The 21,705-nt window shown below is 42.3% G+C and overlaps 1 protein-coding gene across 1 annotated transcript in view; it reads right to left on the bottom strand.

Annotated features, from left to right (window-relative positions):
* Positions 1–1,888: 1,888 nt before the first annotated feature.
* Positions 1,889–21,705, bottom strand: part of NRAP (nebulin related anchoring protein) — a 289,660-nt gene continuing 269,843 nt past the window's right edge. Inside the window, exons 36-42 of the mRNA XM_085603355.1 lie at positions 17,419–17,523; positions 15,638–15,736; positions 14,143–14,247; positions 13,611–13,718; positions 12,106–12,417; positions 5,553–5,705; positions 1,889–5,021 (exon numbers count right to left, since the gene is read on the bottom strand). Of these exons, the coding sequence (XP_085459481.1) occupies positions 4,920–5,021; positions 5,553–5,705; positions 12,106–12,417; positions 13,611–13,718; positions 14,143–14,247; positions 15,638–15,736; positions 17,419–17,523 (984 nt within the window). The 3' untranslated portion in view covers positions 1,889–4,919. The remainder of the gene's footprint in view (positions 5,022–5,552; positions 5,706–12,105; positions 12,418–13,610; positions 13,719–14,142; positions 14,248–15,637; positions 15,737–17,418; positions 17,524–21,705) is intronic.

Genomic DNA, 21,705 nt, shown 5'->3' with positions numbered 1-21,705 from the left:
ATGGCACTGAAATCCAATTTGCTGCTATGGAACTGTAGGTCAGATTGTGTTATGGACTAGTCCCTCTGAATTTCTGAGCTCTGGGGAAAACGTTAAAAAAAATCCAAACTTTGTCTGTTGCCCAAACAATAACAGGAGTGTACTTCTAAGAAAACAAGGACCTTAGGGGAAGGCACCTAGAGACTCTCAGCCTGTCAGGCAGAGGCTAACAGCAAAGACAGTCCAAGTCGAGTTACCACTGGTCTGCTGGATACTTCAGGGAAACATCTTTGCACCTTGCTATGTTCCTGTAGGCACACAACTCAACAACCTGATCCTTGAAGTCAACTTATTTGTCCTGGTATAGGAGGGTGAAGGTCTTGTCCTTCAGTGCTCCTCCCAGGCCACAGATAGCAAGCCCAGTCCTCGTCTGGTGTTCTATAGGTCAAGAAAGGGTTCTGAGGATTGTGCCTTGAGGAGCAAAATATATGCCAGGCACCCTCTAGTCAATAGGGGTGACTCCTGGCTCTTCCCTAGCCAATGTTTCCAGGGTCAAACTACCCACTTTTGAAGCAGTTCGTGTTTGCCCTAAATCAAACAATCCCACAGTGCACCTTATTCCCAAAATCCAAGATTTGGAGACACTTGTCCCCTTGTACAGAGCTTGCATGCCCACCCGGAAGTGTGACTAGCGTAACAAGCAGCCCCCTCCTCTGGTCACCCAAAATTAATTCTGGGGACTGCTTCCCTCCCTCTGGGTTTGATGCCAGCCTTTTCAGTAGGACAAAAGGCTGCTTCCTGCAGGTCTCCCCCTTACATGTACTGATGAAAGTACAAATCCCCTATCAAGTTAATGAAGTTCCTTTTAAATATCCAATATATTAATAAAAAACTGACTTCCCCATTAGATTGGATTTTTATAAAACATAAGAATAAGTCTTTGAATGGTGTCTATAGCTAGCAGAGGTCAAAAGTAACAAATTAGCGTAATAAAGCAAGCAGATGGGGTACGAAAAGGTGAATTTCCTACAGTGGAGAATGTGTTTGGACATCTTTATTGTAGGAGAAGATGATTATAGGAAAGTTGATGGTGCTGATGATAGGGTATGTGGTGCCAAATTTGGGCCTCAGCTTGGATATGTTTTGCTTGTCAGATATGGTGTTTGGAGGTCTGTGTTTTGTCTGATGGTGTTGATTATATTGTCAAAGAAGTAGTTAATGCCAACTGATGTTTTTACTGAGTGCAGAAAAAGAAGGGGGTGTAGGTTGAGGTGTGTTTGGCATTGTTGATAACAGGCTTGCTCCCACAGTGGCTTTAGAATTGTCTTCAATTTAGTAAGTCATCTTTGGCATCTTGGAGGGTGTATGCCAATTTCCCCAGGAGATTATGGCATGACACTATGTAGCTGTAGAACGAAAAGCTGCAGTGAATGTTGAATAACTACACTGAAACAGCCTCTCACCAATGGGCTTGTCCCATTTATCACTAATGAGGTGTAATTCACCTCTTGAGACAGAAAAAGGAACATGAAATACTTGCAAGGTGTCCCTACCTCCCTCTTCATCCAACGCTAAGTAATATACTATCAACTTTGACAGCTTCCTGAGCGTGATCTCCTGACTTTTTTTCCCGCTTCTGTCAACTGATTCACTGAGACTTGATCCTCTGACACCCCTTTGTCTTTGCAGCCACCTCCTCGGAGGACCTTTCCAGAAACCTTTTAAGTCAGAAGGTAATTCTTTGACCAGGACCACCCTGGTCCTTGCATTCGACCAGCTTTCCATCATGGTAGGACTTAAAACTTCTGTTTGTCTTGGCCTAGCGTGGCCTCTGGAGGTTGTGAATGCTGCCAACAATACAGCTAACTTGGAAGATGGTGGGAAAATGAATACCACGCAAACGTTCTGCAAATGTGGAACACGTTTTTTTAATTGGTAGGTGACATTTTATTTTAGTTTTATAGAAAATACTCAATACAGATTTTATTTGACAAGGATACATTGGGTACTGTAGACTTCTTAGTGGAATTACCAGTCCAAGGCTGGTGGCAGGATAACCTTCCACCATGCCCGTGTGATGGTACCTCGAGTCAAAGCACTTTACACTTTCTACTTTTTTGTGCACTTCATAAATCTGCGAGAAGAAAGTTTTTAGTCCTTGTTAACTCATATCTTGAAGACTATAGATTTTTAACCAACATGGAAACCCTGAAAGTTTGCCTAGCTGCTATAAATTTAACTTGAGAAGCGCTATACATTATGAAGCGATATGGTCAGTAGTTCTCTTTGTGACGCTGTTGTGTGCCCAGTTATTGTACGATATCAGTCGCTGCTGCTGTAATTGACCCACTGAATGTTTTTTAATGATGTACGTGTTATACTGTACGCCCATTTACTGTATGCTGTAATTGGGTGCTGCTGTATTTGACCATTGAATGTTTTTATATGATATCTGTATTACTACTGTATTCTTTTATAGCTGTTTTTATTGATATCTGAATTATTATTGTATTCTTTTATGGCTGTTGAAGCCGAAAAAGATGTATTGAATGAATGAATGAATGAATGAATGAATGAATGAATACTAAAGTGATGTAGCATTGCAATCCACAAGAGTTGAAGAATGGTAGTTTCGCTGGGGAGGCAAAAGTAACCATAAATGTTGATCGTGAGAAAAGGGACATGAACGGAATATCATTCTTGGAGCAGGAAATACAGATGAAATTTAAAGGCTAAAGTTGTAATATTGAGGAATATCTAGCATAGGAATAAAATATGTATTTGCTTATTACTTCCTCATGTTGTTTTATTTGTGAAGGACGCCAGAGGTTTTGCATCCCGTTCACCGGCAGTAATGTACTAGAAGTAGCAAGGTCTTTAAGAATGTAGCATGGAGTGGAAGAATTGTAATAACAACAGAAGAGTGAGGTGTTGCTGGTGGAGTGTGCTGCATGGTTCGTATTACCTGTGTTTATTAAAGATATATGCAACTTCAGAGACCGGTGTCTACTTTATAGTATGTAGCAACATGTGATTTCCTCTTTACTCTTAGCTGTGCTCAAAACCCACTTTGCCATAATAGCAACACATTGCTCATCCCCACGTATAGCACTTACACAAAAGCAAAGCTCTACTTTTGCCCTACTGTTTCTGTCATTAATTCCTGCTTAATGCCCTCTCAACACAACCTGCTTTACACTTCCCACTGCCAATACCTTGTGTCAAGCCCACTGTGACACAGCTGAGGGCACTTCTACAGCTGCCACTCAAACACTGCCCCTTGCTCCACATATCTGTCACACCATCAACACCCTTTTAATCCATACATGTTTGCATGTGCAAGCCTTCTGAGAGGGACCACGCTGGCGACAACCCAACACGATATGAATAACATTGACAACGACAATGTGCAGTTTAGTATTCAGCATTTTCAGGTCGGTCACTTCTTTATTTTTGTGTACATGCTATATCCCTTTTCTTTTTATGATAAAAGACACAGAACTCTTCCTTGTCCATCCAACTCACTTTCACCAATCTTCTGTGCTACAGACCCCTTGCCTTTAAGAAACGAGTTTATCGCTTCAATTTTTTAGCCTTCCAAGCCACAGCAGGAGATGCCCGACGGTAATATAAATGTATTATTCATGTTAGGTTTCCTTTTGCCGATTTTTTTATAGCACTCCAAATAACAGGTGTTACTATTATACTTACTCTATGGAACTCTTGTTATCAAGAAAGAAGAAAGACTGGGTTGGTCTTAGTAAATAATAGTCAGATAATATAAAGATTTTGCAGTTACACCAGTAGTTGTTAAAAGCCATGTAGAAAATAAATATTCAATAAAGAGTTGAAACAATTGTCTCCATGTCTTTGTTTCTGTGTTTTTCTGATTGAATCAGTTACGAGTATATAAATTTGTACTCTTTATTGAAAATGTGTTATTCGAAATAAGTTCCTTGTGGACACTGTTATTGCTTACTGCAAAATATCCAGTTCACAAGGACATATGGGTTGCTCTTGTGTTTCTTAATAAGAATATATGTAGAAAATAAAAACATATTCTATCAACATTATTACCTTCAATTTATTAGTCAATTGGCACCGATAGTCATTGCTGATGCAAAGATCTCTGCCTACCTAGACATTTGCCACCTTCACACTGTGTCCTCCAAACAAGGGTAATATTTGCTGCTACTGGGGACAGTCTGTGCCTCCAGCTGGAGATTCCCTTGCTGACAACCTTTCCTTGATGTGCATTCAGCCCTCCTTGTATAATGTTATTGAGATCTACAATTCAAACATAATTTGAGATCTCTTCAAGACCATACTTGGCACTTTCCAACATTCTATCGAAGTATTTGTTTACACTTATGTCTGTATCTATAACGTTCTTTAAACACCATAACTATTTTGAATAATTAGTACATAATAAACAATTATCCACACATTATTTTGCATTAAGTAAAATATTGCACTTTCCTGACCTGTAGGGAAGCCATAATAAAAAATATAACACCTCTTAGAGAAGCCAGAGTTCAAGGTGTTTGTAAAACCGAGACTCTGTTAATTTACTTGATATAAATACCTTGAGATTTCTACTTCTGAAAAATAATATTTGTTACTTTGTTTTAGTACAAAGCTGAACCCGCCAGTCCTCTAGTACTAATGTTGTGTGCAACTTTCAATAAACTCTTCATATCCACTCAAAGAACAAGAGAAATAGGAAATTTGTCAGTTACGACATATGCATTATGCGTGATGATTTCCTTAAAATCGCCCAAGCTGCTCAGCCGCCTAGCTAAAAACAGATGAGTTGAAATTATTCTGCCATCCGTGGTAGAAATGCAAGTGACTGGCACTAAAATGTTTATTTTCCTGTTGTGCGTCCTGTTCTTTATTAATGCATTGCTCGCTCCCATATTCCATAGCTCTCAGAGTTTTCATTGCTTCTTTGGCAGCATTTTCTTCCTTCTGACCTGGAGCATCTCAGAGGCATCTGGATTGACACCAATTTGGTTGTAAGGGTCATCTCTTGGTTGAGTCTGTGATAAACAGAAAACAGAGGGGGGAAATAAACTCACATTGGACAGAAAGCAGATAACAAGAGAAGAGGCCCAAATCTATACTTCCGAATCTGTGAAGTTATTGTTGTCTAAATATGTTCAAATAAGGTGTTGATGTGCATCCATCATGGTTTTAACTTACGGAAGACCATACTGTCAACATTAGTCACGCCCATTTGGAGAATCAATGGCCAGCTACAGGATTCCTCAAACAAAGCCAGCTTAGACTTTGCCATCAGAAACCTGGTGGTTCTCCCACTTCGAAATGCGGTCAAGAACTACGGGTTTGGTGTGGTGGGACACCAGCCATGCCCTAATTGATGCACCACAACAGAGGCAGGTGGGCGGCATCAATGGTACAACTGACACAGAAGAATGGAGTGAGTCCTGCATCTACAATACTCAGGTGTAAGTGCTCTTGAATGCAAGACTGTGACATCTCAACATTTAGCTGAAATAAAGGTAGTCAACCCCAATATGAGACTTAGCGAAATATGTATTTATTCTCACCTCAGTATGCTTGTCTTGCGCAGAAGAGGGCCGGGGGTCCATTTCCTGAGCGTAGGCCAGCTCCGCAGCCCTTCGGGCCATCTCCACTTTATGAGAACCCGGAGGGGTCCAGCCAATTCCCCTGATCCAGTTCAAATCAGACTTGTACTTAACCTGCACATGTAGAGTAAACATCAATTATGAGTGATTTCTCTTCCAGTTTAAATTGTACAGTTACGACTTTACAGCACACAACAAGCTGAATAAGGAACAGTAGTTTCAAGAGCACAAGCTCTTGTCTGGGGCAAAATAGAAATGTATTAATTCATTTAGTACTTGATAGTAAAGGTGTATCTCCTCCACTTACAAGAAAGGGATTGTGAGTTTAGTTCTAAATATATATTCTGGTCTGCTCTGGGATGATCTGTGATGGTGTGGTATGGTATGGTATGGTACGGTATGGTATGGTATGTTTTATGCTATATGCCATATGGTATTGGATGACAGATTTAACCCTTGGCCTTGTTGCAACCTTAGGCCCTCAAAAGATAGATATAGAATGAATGGGATGAAGCAAAATGCCCAAAACCTAAACTGTTCCTTTAAGCCCTGTTTGTGTTTTGTTCCTGTTATCGCCTTTGTGTCCTCCTGAGACGAGGTCAGGGCTACCAAAGAACAAGCCAGGGATAGCACCCAATTCACCTGTCTACCACTAATTGACGTCCAGGAAGAAACTCATGTCTTGAGATGAAAGAAACTACTTTAGTGTTTATGGTTTGACAGGACTCACATCTTAAGAAACAGATCAGACTTGAAACAAAAACAAAAGGCAAGGCATGCCTTGTTTACAAGCACTCGGGATGCACTCAGGAAACATATGAGCCTGAGCGAAGTAGGTACCACAAAGCCATCCCGAATGTCTCACTTCTCAATAATTTTCTTTTAAGGTCTAAAAACAGACTTTTGTAATTGTTGAGAGCTCTTCCGCAGAAGCAGCTGGAGGAGAACACCAGCATTTCAGACTTCAGACATTTCACATCGATATACGTACAAGGCTAGCAGTAGCAGGGCCTTTTTAACACGCCCTTCTCTTCAATGAAGACAAGCCGGAGGAGTAAATCTATACATTGAACCAAACGAGGATGCACTATAACGCAAACTGTGCAATAGGGCAACCTGCTGAACTATACTTCAGATAATTTTATAAGGATAAGTGTAGTGAGGTTTCATGACTACAGTAAGGCTCTGTCTTACAGAGCAATTTATTACAAGTTTAAGCCCTGGTAAGCTTAAAGATCGTAAATAGGAACACTAGGCCAGCCATCTTATTTTGTGTAATACTTCTACTATCTGTAAAGGTGGGAATCTCCTTGTCCACATTCACATTAAATATAATGAAAGTTGGTGGTTGACGTCAGTACAGGGGGATCACAGCTTTATAGACACGAGATAATTGGATAAGTTGCTTACTTTAGATAAAGGAGCATTGGTTCTCATCTGACCATCTCCAATTTGCCACACCGCTCAATCCTGGGCAAATTTGTTTTTGGGTTTAAGCTATCTGTAGCCAGATGTATTATTTTCAAAACATAACATACCTAGAGTGACCTCTTTGCTCATAGTTGGAAGGCTGTGCTGCCTATCTCAGTTGGCCGCTCCTGATTTGATGGCTTTGACCTCTTGTGTGTCTCCCGCCAGGAGCATTTTGGTCTCACAATGTTCTGGTTGGATGAATTGTAAATTTCCCCTGCAGGCTTGGTGGAGCTCTTTTTATGTACTATTAAGCACTCCATGACAGTGCATATATTTCCTTGCTCTATCTCCCTTTTTCCTCTATATCTCCTACTCTCTTTCATTCCTCGCCCCCTCTCCATGCAATTTGTTTTAATTTATTTCTTATGATGGTCAGGCAGCTGCAAAGTGATGTCATGCAACTTGTTTCAATTATTAGGCTTCGTGCACTCTTCTTTTTGCTCCCAGAGCTCCCCACCCTACTCTCCATCCAGCCCTACTTGTTAACATTTTGTTTATATATTTGTTGATTTTTTACGGGGGCCAGTAGCTGCAAAATGCTGCCTATCCATTTGCTTCTTTTACTGTGCATACTTCTTTTTACATTTTTGGAAATGTTTATGGTTCTAAAATTACGAGCCATGTTTGAAAGGTAAATTAAAAATCACAGCCAGGATCACAACCATCCTGAAAGTCTTTCCGACAAGTCGCAACACACTTGTAATGACACTTGCAATGTACATGAATGCACATTAATGGCCATTTTGAAATAGGTTTTCATTATTTGAAAACACAATTGAAGATTGCCAGCCATGCATGTGCATGCATCTTGAGGCATGAACATGATGCATGCACCTGGCAATAAGCATTGGCAAAGACAATAGCTCTGCCTTTTAGAGCTGCGACCTAATGGCTTTACCAATGCTTGTTTGTTAGGTGCCCCAGTTCCGGGGTCCTGGAAGTAGGGATGCAGGAGGTGCTGTTGCACCACCAGAGTACTCTGAAGGGCTTCATTTTGTAAATTTGCAATAAAAAGGCAATTGGTGTGTTCATAGGTATCACCTACAGACATGTGCAATATTAATACTTACAGTGGACTTGGGGCCACCCCATTACTTCACTTATTGTCTTTCTTGTTAATTGAATTCCCTTGCTTATTATTCATTGACTTTCCTTCCTCTTCTAGTGTTTTTGTCTCCCCTAGTACATTTACGATCCTTTTGACCGGATGGCTTCTATACCTTACTACTGATATTCGGAGAACTACTTTTTAGGTCAGGTATTAAACATTGCCTTTTGATTTTAGGAAATTATGTGTAAAATATATTTACTTATAGGAGCTTTGAGCGAACCCCTATTCATCCATTGGTCTGTTAGTATGTCATTCACATTTTTCTCCGTCCACTACAGCATTCAGCATGGGGCAGTTGGTCAACCTCCTTCCATCATTGGCTAACCTTACTTTGATGTCATTCTGCTCTTTCACCTTGGGTGCATCTCCACACAAAGTAGGTCATTTCTGTACCAAGCTCATCTACTGAAATGTTTTTTAAGAAAAAAATATGGAGAGGGTGACACAGCTCCCACAACAAGGTTTTATAAAAATCACTGTGAAACAAAGCAAGCACTGTCAAAGCCAAATTGTTGGCGGCCAACCTTAGATCGGATAGGCTTTATCAATGTTTGTTTTTTGAGCTTTCATGGAAGAAGCATGTGCTTTCTTCCGCTCTACCTCTTTCTCAGATGTGCTGTTTCCTCTTCAGATCCCTGCCCCCTCACACCCTCTGTGTTACTTCTGCACCTCTCAGCTCACCTCTTGTTTCCTCTACCCCCCTGTTATTTGAACACTCATGCTGCGCTTCCCCTCCCTCCTCACGCACATTGGGGGCTCTGACTTGATCTTCCCAGCCCCTCCACACTCTTATATTGCCCCACTCACCCCTCCTGATCATCACTTATCGATTGCATTTTCTTTTTCACTTTTTAGGAGGACCCAGCAGTTTCAATTAGCTACTGGGCTGCTCCAATCGCTGAAAGCATTTTCACACACTTTTTTATGGTTTTTTCAAATAACTGCTCCATGATGGGCGTCCGCTATAATGGAACAATAAATTAGAAGGAAAATAAAAGCTGCTGCAGCATGAGGTAGGCATGCATGTGTGTTTTCACATTCATGTGCTATGTCATCACTCTGATGCCAAAAGCCTATATAGCCACTACGTCAAGACTTATGTGCACACGCGTGGAGACTGGCTTTTGTGGGGGGTTTTGTCCAATGCTGTTTAATATCAGCAATAAAAAAGATTATTTTTTTGTCAGTTATGCTTAGCATCCCATGGCAAATGCAATTCTGGGCTAATGCCTTACAAAGATAGGACCTGCTGTATTTGCCAGTACTTGTTGCATATGACCATTAGCAGTTGTTCAAAGAGAGACTTCAAATGTCAGACAATTTCTTTAGATAACTGCAATTTTGTAGCTAAAGTCGGTGTCACTCATGATGTGGTACAGGAGAGTGTGAAAGGAGGCAACTAAGTATGTTAAAAGTTAACAAACGTGTACATTAAAATAATAGCTTGCTTGTCAAGTAGATTTGACATGCATTTCAAACAGCAGTAGCATGGAAAGTAAAAATAAGGCATATTTTACTTAACTGGGAAGGAGAATTAGAGTCAATTTCTTAATACGCTCCAAACAAGCTAAGACAAATTAAGTTCAATTTGCTTGCTGCATGAAAGATTAAAATCGATTTAATGCTTTATCTCTCTTTTCCAGATAAGTTCTACTTTCATTTAGGAGTGATAGAACAGCAAACCAAAAAGTCACTACGTTTTGAAACAGAACAGACAAGTCTATCGTCTATTTTCAAAAGCAGCCCCTTATTTAGCTTTTTACATAGTGGTACTTAATTAGAGGGATGCACAATTAAAAAATATATAGGAAACTTCATTTTAACAAATACAACCAAATGGCCACAACATGAGTGTAGCTCTAAAACTGCCCATATTATGTTATTATGCACCATCAGTGACATGTAAAGCCCCTGCTCTGTTACCAACAGCGAAGCACTTGTGGTGAGTGAGCAACGACAATGCGCAAAGCATGCTATTGGTGTGAGTGTCATGACTCATTTTCTAATACAAGTTGTTCCTCAACTTACAAGCCTGAGACTTGTACTATTGCCCCCATATTATCTAATGAGTCACACACTAACCTTAGATCTGTGCTATAAATGAGCACCAGTGTGTCTCTTTTGTGATGTTGAACATTCCACAGTCAATCTATTGTTTTTTTTGTTTTTTTTTACTGCTGGTATTTGACTTCTCCCTCAGTTTCAGATATTATGATGTCTGTGAGGTTTATGCAGCACGTGCATTCACACTAGTGCACTTTTTCAATGTGTGGATGTTGCTTGTGTTAAACACCAGTACTGATCTGAAAGTCTGCATTCAGTCTACATGTTGTAGTTCTGAGTACACTTCAAGTTCACTCTAGGCACTTTTCAATGATTACGTAGAAAGGTGCACTTTTCGTTAGTGAATATGTGCTATGTCCAGGTCCGTTATTTACCACAAGTAAAATATTTCATACTTGATAAGCTATCAGACAGCCCGTGCCCCACCTCACTTTACAATATTCATTTTAAAGACCTGTCTTACTTGATTGTGTAATATGTCATGCAAAAAAACAATATGCAAATGAGTATTACAATTAATGTTACTGCAATTATAAGTGTGGATACTGTGTCAGTGGGAATACTAAGTTCATAAAATTGCATGTGTGTAAAAGAAACACCGGTTGGGATACAGTGCATATGGAAATTATGAAATATTAGTTGATTTATTATAGTCACTTAAACGCTCATGTCACTCTGTTAAAAGACTAAGGGCCTGATGCACTGTTCGGTGGATGGGTTAGTCCATCACAAACATGACGGATATCCCGCCCGCCGTATTATAGGTGCCATTGGATGTGATGCACATTGACGGAATATCCGCCAAACTCTAAACTAGGCCCTAAATTTGCAGAAGTTATTTATGGTGATTTAGTAGCGCAAATAGATAAATTTGAAGGAGAATGTGTTTTCCACAAATTACAATACCATAAGACATTTTAACCATATATTTGTAGCATGTGTGCTCTAAAATGCATCACTGGAATGCCACTTCTTCCCCTGTATGAATCTGGCTTGTTTCATGCACTTCCTCTCTATGTAGCACGAGTTTACTAACGGGGTGTTGATGGCTAGCGCCCCACTCCGAAAATTATTGCAGCAACTCTGCTCAATTCCATGCTTGTCAAAATTGCTAACGGATTGATCCTGGCTAAAAACAGGTATTAATTGCTATCTAAATAACAGGACATGACGTAACATCATGCCAAGAGAAGAAGAGTGTACACAGAGACCACACTGCAGAGTTTTGAAAACTTTAACCTCACCAGTGCCTACTATGTTATAATATTTTACTATTTTACACTGTAAATTGGTGAGAAATGTTGAGAGGCTGGAGATGACCTATATTTTAAAATATCACTAGTATTTCAAAAAAAGACACCTTTTCTAAAGTCAAATATCTGTCAGCTTATTGACTGTGAATTATTCTGTTCAGATGGTAAAGAATTCTAAAAAGAGTTTTGGGGCTAATTTGCATCATATGCGTGGCCTCCCCACTCACCTCCAGACCATCCCCTCACTTCCAGAATTCTGATTGACCCTCAAGACCTGGCTGTTCGAATAAGCCACTGGAGCCTACAAGCCCCTGGATGCTCTATCAGGTGATTAGCCGCGCTTTATAAATCCTGATTGGTTGATTGATATGCGTGTGACATACATGTCTCTTTAAAACAGCACAGTTTAACAGAACCTTATTTAAAACTATCACATCTTAACAAATCATAGCACAACAAAGCTCGCTCAGTATTGAGAGCATGACATAACACAACATAAAAAGTGGCACTGAAATAACATATCAGTATAAAGGGGATCTCACTCTCGATTTTGGTATATGTATCCCTTTTGGTTTGAGGGGAACACTTTTGGGAGTGAACAGATAACACTTACGTCACTCTGGAGCTTGTAGGCCTCCTTGGCGTGCTTTAGGTTGAGCTGCTCGGGGTCGCAGGTGTACTGGTGGAGGTGCTGCCGGTAGTTGACGTCACTGGCTTGCTGCTGGCTCTGCTTGGCATGGCGGAACCCAGGCTGGTCCAGGTTCATCTTGTACTGCAACCTCCCATCGGCGGACTCCTTCTTGTACGCTTTCTCACTCTGAAGTTTACTTACTTTCAGGAAGTGCTTCATTTTGGGGTCGTCGTTCACACTACGGAATCCAATCTGATGGCCTTTGTCCCTGAGGAAGGCCTCTCGGTACCTGAACTGCGGGTGGATATGAAAATGCATCATCAGTCTCATGCTTCAGCTAGAGCATACGAGCACCAGGCCTGGAGTCAATAGTTGGGAGAACCCTGGCGGTGGCAGAGATAAGAGATCTCTTGCCCCTTGCATGTGAAATTTGTGCCAGGAATGAGGGTGGTCCTGCTGCATCAACATACAAACCCATCCACATTTAGTTTCCAGTTACTCCTCCTTTAGAACTTGTCTTGTTATACATGTTTGATGTTAGACCGTATTCGATGGTTACATGTAGTTGGTACTGAGTGTTTTCCAATTAACATAGTTTCAGGCACACATTCACCAAACACTTCCACAGCTTTCAAATGTTCCTGTTCTTTATTTGTCAGTTTCAATGCCATAAGTAGTGGGCAGTCACAGGTAATACCCCCAATCTTTAGCTTTTTGATAAAACTATCTAAAGGCATCCAGACATATGTTTCCAGGCATGCCCTACCTCTAAACATGCTACCTTCCTGCATGGCCAACTTCTGACATGCCACACTATTAGAAATACCACACTTTCAATATGCCCCACCTCCAGACATGTCATGCTTCCAGATGTACCACGCTTCGACATGCAGCACTGCCAGCCACACCTCACCTCTAAAACAATAGTGGCAACCACGCATAATACAAAGTGTTTCATCGAAAAGAAAAAGAACAATGTGCAAATACAATGATCAATGCTAAGATGATAGACCTGGCTCAGCGACGTACATCTGCCACGTTACAACCTGAGAGCCCTGGTGTACAATGGATATCAGTTTACAAAACATCTGAAATGTTTTAATACAGTAAAGGAATTTGGACTTATGTAAATAACAGCAAAATCGAGCAGAAGATGCTGGCAGTCAGTCACTGTGTGCTACTGTCTTGACCTGGGGCTAAGCGTGAATGTGGAAGATGTTGTGGTCCTACAACATGGGTTTACAAGGAAGGACCACTGAGCACCTCAACAGAATGGATAAGGGGATGAGTGATAAATAGATGAAGTGAAGTAGTTGTTTATTGTTAGCTGGAACTTCATAGGAACCATCCAAATACAGATCATGAGGCTTGGTCACACTTAACATTGGACTAGCCCATGAGCTTGGAGAATTATCATCGTCAATTCTGAGGCTATTGTCATTGCACTGAAACTTGGAGAATGCAACGTGTCAGCAATTGCTACTTACATCACTGGCAATTTCTCTGGAAGCTTTGGCAGTCTGGAAGGGAATAGCGTCTAATCTGAGGTCATATCCTCCAGCTCTGGTCTGTTCCCATGATGTTTTATATGCTTTCTGAAGATGAGAAAAAAAGAATTGTGAGAAAAAAAGTGCAATAAGCAAAAACAACAGGTAACATTTCTGTTGAGTCCTAAATTTACACATCCATCAAATAATCTGTGAAGGGGTCCCTGGCTGGGGAACCTGATTGGTCTGTGGCTCTCTATGCATAATGGACATTACCTGTATATGAATTGTCACATCCTGGGCCCAGACTAGAAGCGCTCCTAACCTTTATCACAACAGTTCCTGATACATAGGATATCGTTTTGAACAACTGATATATTGTACAGCTATTCATAGTGTTATTGACTGTTTCTGCTCCCCAGAATAACACTCTTGAGATAAATGCTTTGCCTGAGCAGCTTGCAAATCTGACAAGTGCCTTACACAAGTCTTTATAGAGCGACATATCTGGTAATAATGTAGAGTCACTTACATCGCTGATGTGAGCCGCATTCAGACGAGCCCTTATGAAATCTGGATGGTCAGGGGGCAGGGAGCATCGATGCATGGCCTCTAAGTCACCAGACCTGTAAAGCCTCTGTGAAAGGGACACAAAGGAAACATGATATTGAGAACCAGGGTTATCATATGAAAGTACAAGCATCAGAGAGTGATAGCCTAGGGAGTCTGAGGTATCTCTTAGTACTGAAGATGCTGGTAGCAGTGACCAATCTGCATCCTTTTAGATTTGTGATATCAAGAACACCAAGGCATACCCATCTCTTAGAAATACCCGCCTATCACACAGCATCCTAAGCACCCAACTGACACCACATGCTCATGTTACAAACCAGTGAAGAGCTCACAGGAACAGGTACTGCACTACTACCTTAAAAATACCATGTCTGCAATCAAGAACACAAACTCATACAGAGCGTAAGACAACAAACAATTCATCACCAAAACCTGATTTACTGACTCCTCAAGCCTTTCCATTGATTACAAAGTTCAAAATATCTGCAATCTTAATCTGGAGGAAGGACTTCTTGGAAGTGGAATAGAGGTAGCCATAATCCTCGAAACCACATTAACACCACTCACATCAACCACCATCCCAGCCCTGCATTTGAGGTTATAAGAAAGAGACCTCCCTCACAGTAAGCTACAAAATCTTGTCATGTCATCGCCACCATGACCGACTGAGAAGCTCATGGAACTCTTCTCATCCCTTCATTCATAATATTTTGTACCCCCAACAGCTCTCTCACCACTGGAATCTTCAACTTCTGGCTTAAAGGTGACTTTATGGTATCCTCAAAACAATTCAGCAGCCTCTGTGACAGGCTAAATTTGATTGTCATGTCCATATCCAAAAGCCACTCACATATCGAAGGTTGGTGCCTCAACACCAACATCCAAGTCAGCAACATAACCCCTGCGCCAGTCATCTGGTTAGATCACAAATCACTCACTTTCACCATAGCAGTTCCCAAAAAAGACAACCATCTACTTTCAAAAACGAATCTGGAAACCAGCCACTCCAATACCAGCATTGCCATCCAAGTCCCGCTTCCTTCACTTTGAGGGTCTCACAGTGCCATATGTCAAACAGGGGACAAACACATCAAATGCAGCAACTGCAGGTTCACAGATACATTCAACTCTCTTACCAAAGGGTGCTGGGACAAAAAGTCTGCCTGGTGCAAATACACCAACCCTACTTCAACAGTTATCCTTAAACATGCACACACTACATACCATACAGCCACCCAGAAAACCAAAGAGTCCTTCATCACCGACAGACTGCCACAAACCAGGAAAAGCCAAAGAGAACTCTAGAAGGTTGTACCAAGTTACGTCCTAAATCCCGCGCACATAATACACTCAAGACCTGTGTAAGCAACCTGGATCCTTTTTCACTCGCTAAGTGCAGAAAATAAAAACAGTAGGCACAGGCAGAATTCAGCCTTCCATAAAACAGTACGTACATCACTGCACTGAAGATAGCTTGACTTGGCGTGGACTAGGCCTGTAGAGTCAGCAACTGAAGTAAATTTCATGGACCCTGGATTCTGACGATACTTTTTCTGAAAATATGAAGAGAAGGCCTTTGGTTACAGTGTCATCGGCAATGGAAGAGGGCATCAGTGAATAAAGGAACATATGTAAGCATATACATATCATTTATGTACAGGCGTTTTTCAATCGATGTATTCTAGATGTATGTATATACGTAGTATGAATGTATCTGAATGTTCATGTATATAATTTAGCATATGTTTGTACCTATATCACATGTTTGGCTGCTTTCATTGCTCAAAAAGTAGTGGTTTCAGAACGCATATCTCACAGGACGATGTACAAATAATTTTCCCTGATTTGCCGATATGATTGAATTCCTATAAATCAGGAAGTCCATTCAATGAGAGGTTTAGCCTCAGTATAATTTCCTTCCTCCTAGCTCATTAGTCTCTAAGCAGGAGAATGCATTTAACAAAGGCTCACCCCACCCCCAAACTACACTCCTGGGCTTCGTCACTGCTCTTGGTTCAATCAGAAATCTCTTCTGAAAGTTATGAAGACCTGAACCTTCTAATTGCAATCCTAGGCCAATTATTATCTTCTTAGAGACAGCAGCAACAAACACCACTTGCTTCTGCAGAAGGAAGAGCAACTGCACAAACCTATTTACAGATGCAAATCCAACCTACACGTGCATTAGCCTTTATGAGTGGTTAACAAATTTATTTTAAATTTTTTTTTTAAAGAAAACTTGAAACCTGGCTAAAAATGTATTTCCTAGCAGAGCAAAACTTATCTTGACTACATCACCCGCCTTCTGAATAACATAAACATGTTCTTTCCACTTTGCGACCAATTAGTAAAGTCCACTATTTAGCTAAATGTTGCCAAAAAAGCATTTCCGTTTTTTCAAAAAATCCATACTGAATCAAAATGAGCATGCAATGTGCAAATATCTAATGGGTAATATGGTAATAATTAAAGCCAACTCGTGATTCTTGTTACTTTTACAATACATTTGGCCTTTACCCACATGGTTAATTTTAATACCAAAACCCTTGATTGCATTACTGCAAAAACTACCCCGACCCCAGCCCTCCCTCCCTGAGCCCTGAAAACTGTACCCTGCCCCTTCTAAGTACCCCGACCCAGCCCCCCTGCCTTGAGCCCTAAAACTGCTCCCTGCCCTACAAACAACCCCGACCCCCCTGTCTGAGTCCTAAAACCAACTCCATCTCGAAAAACTACCCCCCCCAAGACCCGGCTTACCTCACTGTATCTTCTCCCGATGCCCAATAGTCCTTCCTCTTCCTGTCTTCCTCTCCCGGCCCATCCGCTCGGCATCTAGACCGCGCATTGCCGGAACCACGCATATGCGTGTTTAAGGCAAGCGTGGTTCAGCTTGCGGGGAAACGGCATGCGTGGCTGAGCCCGCGTTGTTAAGGCCATTTGCCTCACATAACCTAATTCCCCCAACAGTTTAACTGCCAGACCCTCTTTCAAAGCAAAACCAAAGGAAATGATGGACGGAGTGTTGAACATTGCAAGCACTCACCCCCAGTCAACTTATCTGGGTTTAGTCCATCACCGTTCTTTAGCCCACTCTGCCACCCCAGTTCAGACATGGCCATATGCAAATCAGTCTGACCCTGTGCCTCATGGGAACAGTCCAGCCCGAACTGCCAGGCCATGTCTTCCCTGGACCGGAAACAAGCTTCCTAGGACCCTCTTTCAGGCTGCACAGTACCTCACTGATAAGTTCTCCAGCCTTTTTCACACTTTCGATCTGGGGGGATCCCAGGGCCTCCCAGGCGACGCCCCGCATGAAGTTCAGGTCCGACTTGTAACGTGTCTGTCAAGGGAGAAATTGGAACCTTTGTCAATATTAAATCCACACCCTTTAGGTCCTTAAAAAGACTCCTTGATCAGCATTAATATTTCATTGTTCACACCTTCATTTATCATGCAGCGTCAAATCTTCAAGTCGAACTGTTTGCATGTGTTCGCTCGACAAGGAATTAAATAATGCATCCGTGATTCAAGGGGCTCCCCGTCAGAGCACTGACGTGGCTCAGAGAGGAGGAAGTGGCATCCATCGGGCATCAAGCATGCCTTTGTGTTTTTATCCGAGCAATGGTAGGCTTTGTCACTAACAGCACTGCTAATTATTTTCCTTTGAGGTACTCCACATTAACGTGTGTTCCAACAGCATGGCCTAATGCGAACCCCATCACTCCGATGGCACATGTTGTCTACGCATCGTAGGAAACTTCCCTCATGGTTGGTATACTTTAAAGTGTGTGATATGCACCTTTCGGAAGGTGCAATTCATGATAAATTATAACATTTCATCTAGTTTTTAACTTCTGAAAGTTTTAAAGGATAACATTTACTTGCTGGGAAACAGCCGGAACAACATGGGTTAGTCATGTGTGTTTCGACAATGCAAGCGCTAGTGCGCTTGCCTTAACCACGCATATGCCTTAACCACGCATATGCCTTAACCACGCATATGCCTTAACCACGCATATGCATGGTTAAGGCAGTGCTAGCTGATGCTGGGCGGAAGCAGGAAGGATCGGGAGAGCCAGAGGACGTGGTGAGGTAAATGGGGCTGGGGCCAGGTTTTGGGGTTGGTTTTTGTGGGTGGGGTGTAGTTTAGGGGCTGGGGAGTCGGGTAAGCTTTCAGGGCTGGAACTGGTGGGGTCGGGGTAGTTTACAGGGCTGGGGGGTCTGGTTGTTTTCAGGGCTGAGGTGGGGCCGGGGTAGTTTTTAGAGCTTTGGGGAGGGTGGGGCAGGTTTTAGGGCTTGGGGACAGGGAAGTTTTTAGGGTTGGAGAGGAGGGGTTTGGTTTTTAGGAAGAAGAAGGGGTGTGGTTTTAGGTGTCAGGGTGGGGGCTTGGGAGGCCATTTTAGGGCTTTTAACGGGGGAAGGTAAGGGGATGTTTTTAGGGCTTAGGGGAGGGAGGGATGGTTTTAAGGACTGTGAGAAGGGAAGTTTTTAGAGCTCGGGGGGGAGGTGGTTGGTTTTCAGGAGGAAGGGGTGTAGTTTTAGGACTCAGGACTGGGCACATGGGTTGAAGGTTAGACTTGCCAATTCTTAACCACAGATATGTCTTTGCCATACATGCCTTAACAACGCATAATTCTTTGTAAAGGAATGCATGGTACAGACATATTCGTGGTTAAGATGTACATGGTTGAGACCAAGTGGAACCATCATTCGTGGTAAACACATTCATGGTTCCATCACACAACCCTACTTGGTACCCATGGTGCTCCCTGCACGACAACAGTGGCCAAGAGGGCACCTCTCAACAAAACTCTACAGTTCCCTGTAGGCCCTGCAAACCATCACCCCTCTCCGCTGCTGGAATCAGACTGATGCAGAGGAGGTTGACAAAGCAACACTTGCACGTGCTTACTCACATGCCAACACCCTTCAGCCCACCTAAAGCCAGCGGGGGAGTGGAGGGTGTGTGCATGCATGTTTTTGTGTTTATGTGTACCTATATAGTTTCTGTTGCAGGAAGTGAAAACCACCTAATCACAATGTAGTCACAAAAAGGTTTTTCACTTTAGGGCTCCCAGACCTTGTTCTATTCACTGCGATCATGCTGCACTCAAATGTCTCCTGTCTGGCCCACAAAAATTACTGCAGAGATTTCTGGGTACCCCAGTCTCCTGGGGTACTGGGGTACTGTAGAAGCATGTATGATGAAGATCTTCCCATTCTCGAGGCAGATACATCCCAAAGCTGTGATCAACTCATGCCTTTTTGCAAGAAGTCAGATGGACAACCGGGAACATACCACCATCATGGCCTTGCTAAAGAAATTGTCGACTGACTAAAAGTCTTGACTAGCTACCAGTCAATCTCCAACCTATTCTACACCAGCAAGATCCTCGAAAGAAAGGTTTACAAGACATCAAACTCAATCTCATCCTCCATGACTACCCATCTGGAGTCAATCTGGCAAGAGGCACAAAACACCCTGGACAGCACCAGAGAAAAGCTGAAGAGGTCCTTGGATGAATACAAGATCACAGACCACACACTCCTCGCCCTCTCAGAAGCCTACAATACCTGGGACTATGACATACTGCTTCGCTTTAAAATGGGTTTCCTCATTTCTGTACAATCACAGCCAGCAAGTCCAAACGAGTCCATGACATCTTGACCACAGAAAGCATCATGTAGTGGACCACAGCGTTCATCCCTTTTAGCGCTTATTCATGTTCTACATGCGATCACTAGCATAGTTCTTAGAGCAGTACCAGCTGGACCTCCAAATGTACGCTGATGACAAACTCCACTTTTCCCTGGATAAAAGGCTGGGCTGTGTATATATATTTTTTTAATGAAAGAGAATTTTCTGAGAGTGAGAGGTGCCAATACAGAAATCTTAATTTCAGGGGGACAAGAATTATCTTTCGAGTGGCCCCTAATATAAAAGCAGCACAAGTCACTGGACTAAAAGTTGGAAATATGGGAATCACATTTGACCCTTAACTCTTTTTCATTCCCCGGGGTAACACAGAGGTCAAGGGCATAAATCTGCAGCTCCCTTTATGCTTGACAGGCCATCACTCCTTCACACTCACCACTGGGTGGCGCTGAATACTGCCCTTTATTATGGACGACTTATTCCATTATATCATTGTTTACACCCGACTCCCAAAGCAAACAGACAGGCTTCAAAGGCTCCAGAACCAAGAGTCCGCATTGCTCCTGAACCTGATGCAGCATGACTGCATTAACCCAGCCTTAAACATTCCAACAGCTGCCAGTGGATGAATGAATAAAGTTCAAAGTTCCATGTAGCATGCCTAGGACTTAATAGGACAGAGTCCCATGGTATCCGTAGTGCTACCAACTAAGGGTTCAACATCAACAGCAAGCCTTTCCCATCAAGAGGCTTTAGACAGATGAACATGGAGCAGATTTCTAAGGGTCTCTAAAGCCAGGCTGGAAGCACAGCGGAAATTCAACACTATGGGCCAGATTATGAGTCTGGTGGTACATAGATCTGCCAGACTCGTGGGGAGCATGGGTGGCGGTCTCTGGACCGCCTCATTATGAGACAGGCGGTCGGACCGCCACAGATCCGCCCCAGCCGCCGTTTACCTGGCAGTGTTACGGCGGTGTAGAGGCATTAATATACTTGACAGGACTGCTGAGGTCCCCCCAAGCATATTAGGAGTTTCCTCTCCACCAGGGCAGTTCCTCCTCCATGAAAACCCTGGCGAAGAGGAAACAAAGCCATGCAGGAACTGTTTTTTGGCGTTCCCATTGCGGTGCCCGTTTTTAGAGGCACCGCCGTGGGAATGCCCAGACAGAAGGAAACCCCCAACCACAGCTTTGGCGGTGCAGTGGGAGGGTGACGGATCCGGCACTGCACCGCCAAAGTCAAAATAGGGCCCTATATGTCTTTAATAAACACGTTTATTACCCTCATAAATAAAACGCCATCATATCATTTAACTTTCAGGCAAGTCACTCAATCGTATTGCTGCTCACAGCAGATGTAAGGAGTTATCACTCATCCTACTGAACATGATGGAGACACGGATCAGATGGAATCAACATGTCCATGGATACAGTTCATGAATGAAGGAATATACCTATATGGTGTCTTATGTTTTTGGTACACCTGTTGTCAGTATTGGTTGGCCGATTTTCTAAATTCAGGAGACACGTTGAACCAGTGCTGGAAATAACGTAATTTCCATTTTTTCCCACTAAGGCGCTACTGAAAGCTCCGAATTAGTAACTTCAGCAGTTTCCATTTTTCTGCTGTAAATGAACACATGAGCCAAGACAGAAAAATAGGTGGCAAGGGAGAGTTTTAAAAGCAAATGACTGGCACTCAAAGGGGCATCAGTTAGCTGTTGGGTGTTTGTAATATTCATGTTTGGTACCGTGATGCAGCCTCAACTTTTCCAATAACATATGATTCAATTTTCCTGTAAAGTCGTTGGGGTCAGATGTCTGTGATATCAATGTAATACCTTTATGATTGTGTGAAGATGAC

The sequence above is a fragment of the Triturus cristatus genome, chromosome 1_2 (assembly GCF_964204655.1).
Source record: "Triturus cristatus chromosome 1_2, aTriCri1.1, whole genome shotgun sequence".
Taxonomy (NCBI): Eukaryota; Metazoa; Chordata; class Amphibia; order Caudata; family Salamandridae; genus Triturus; species Triturus cristatus.
The sequence above is the reverse complement of the archived record's forward strand: the minus strand, read 5'-3'. Positions and strand labels throughout refer to the sequence as shown.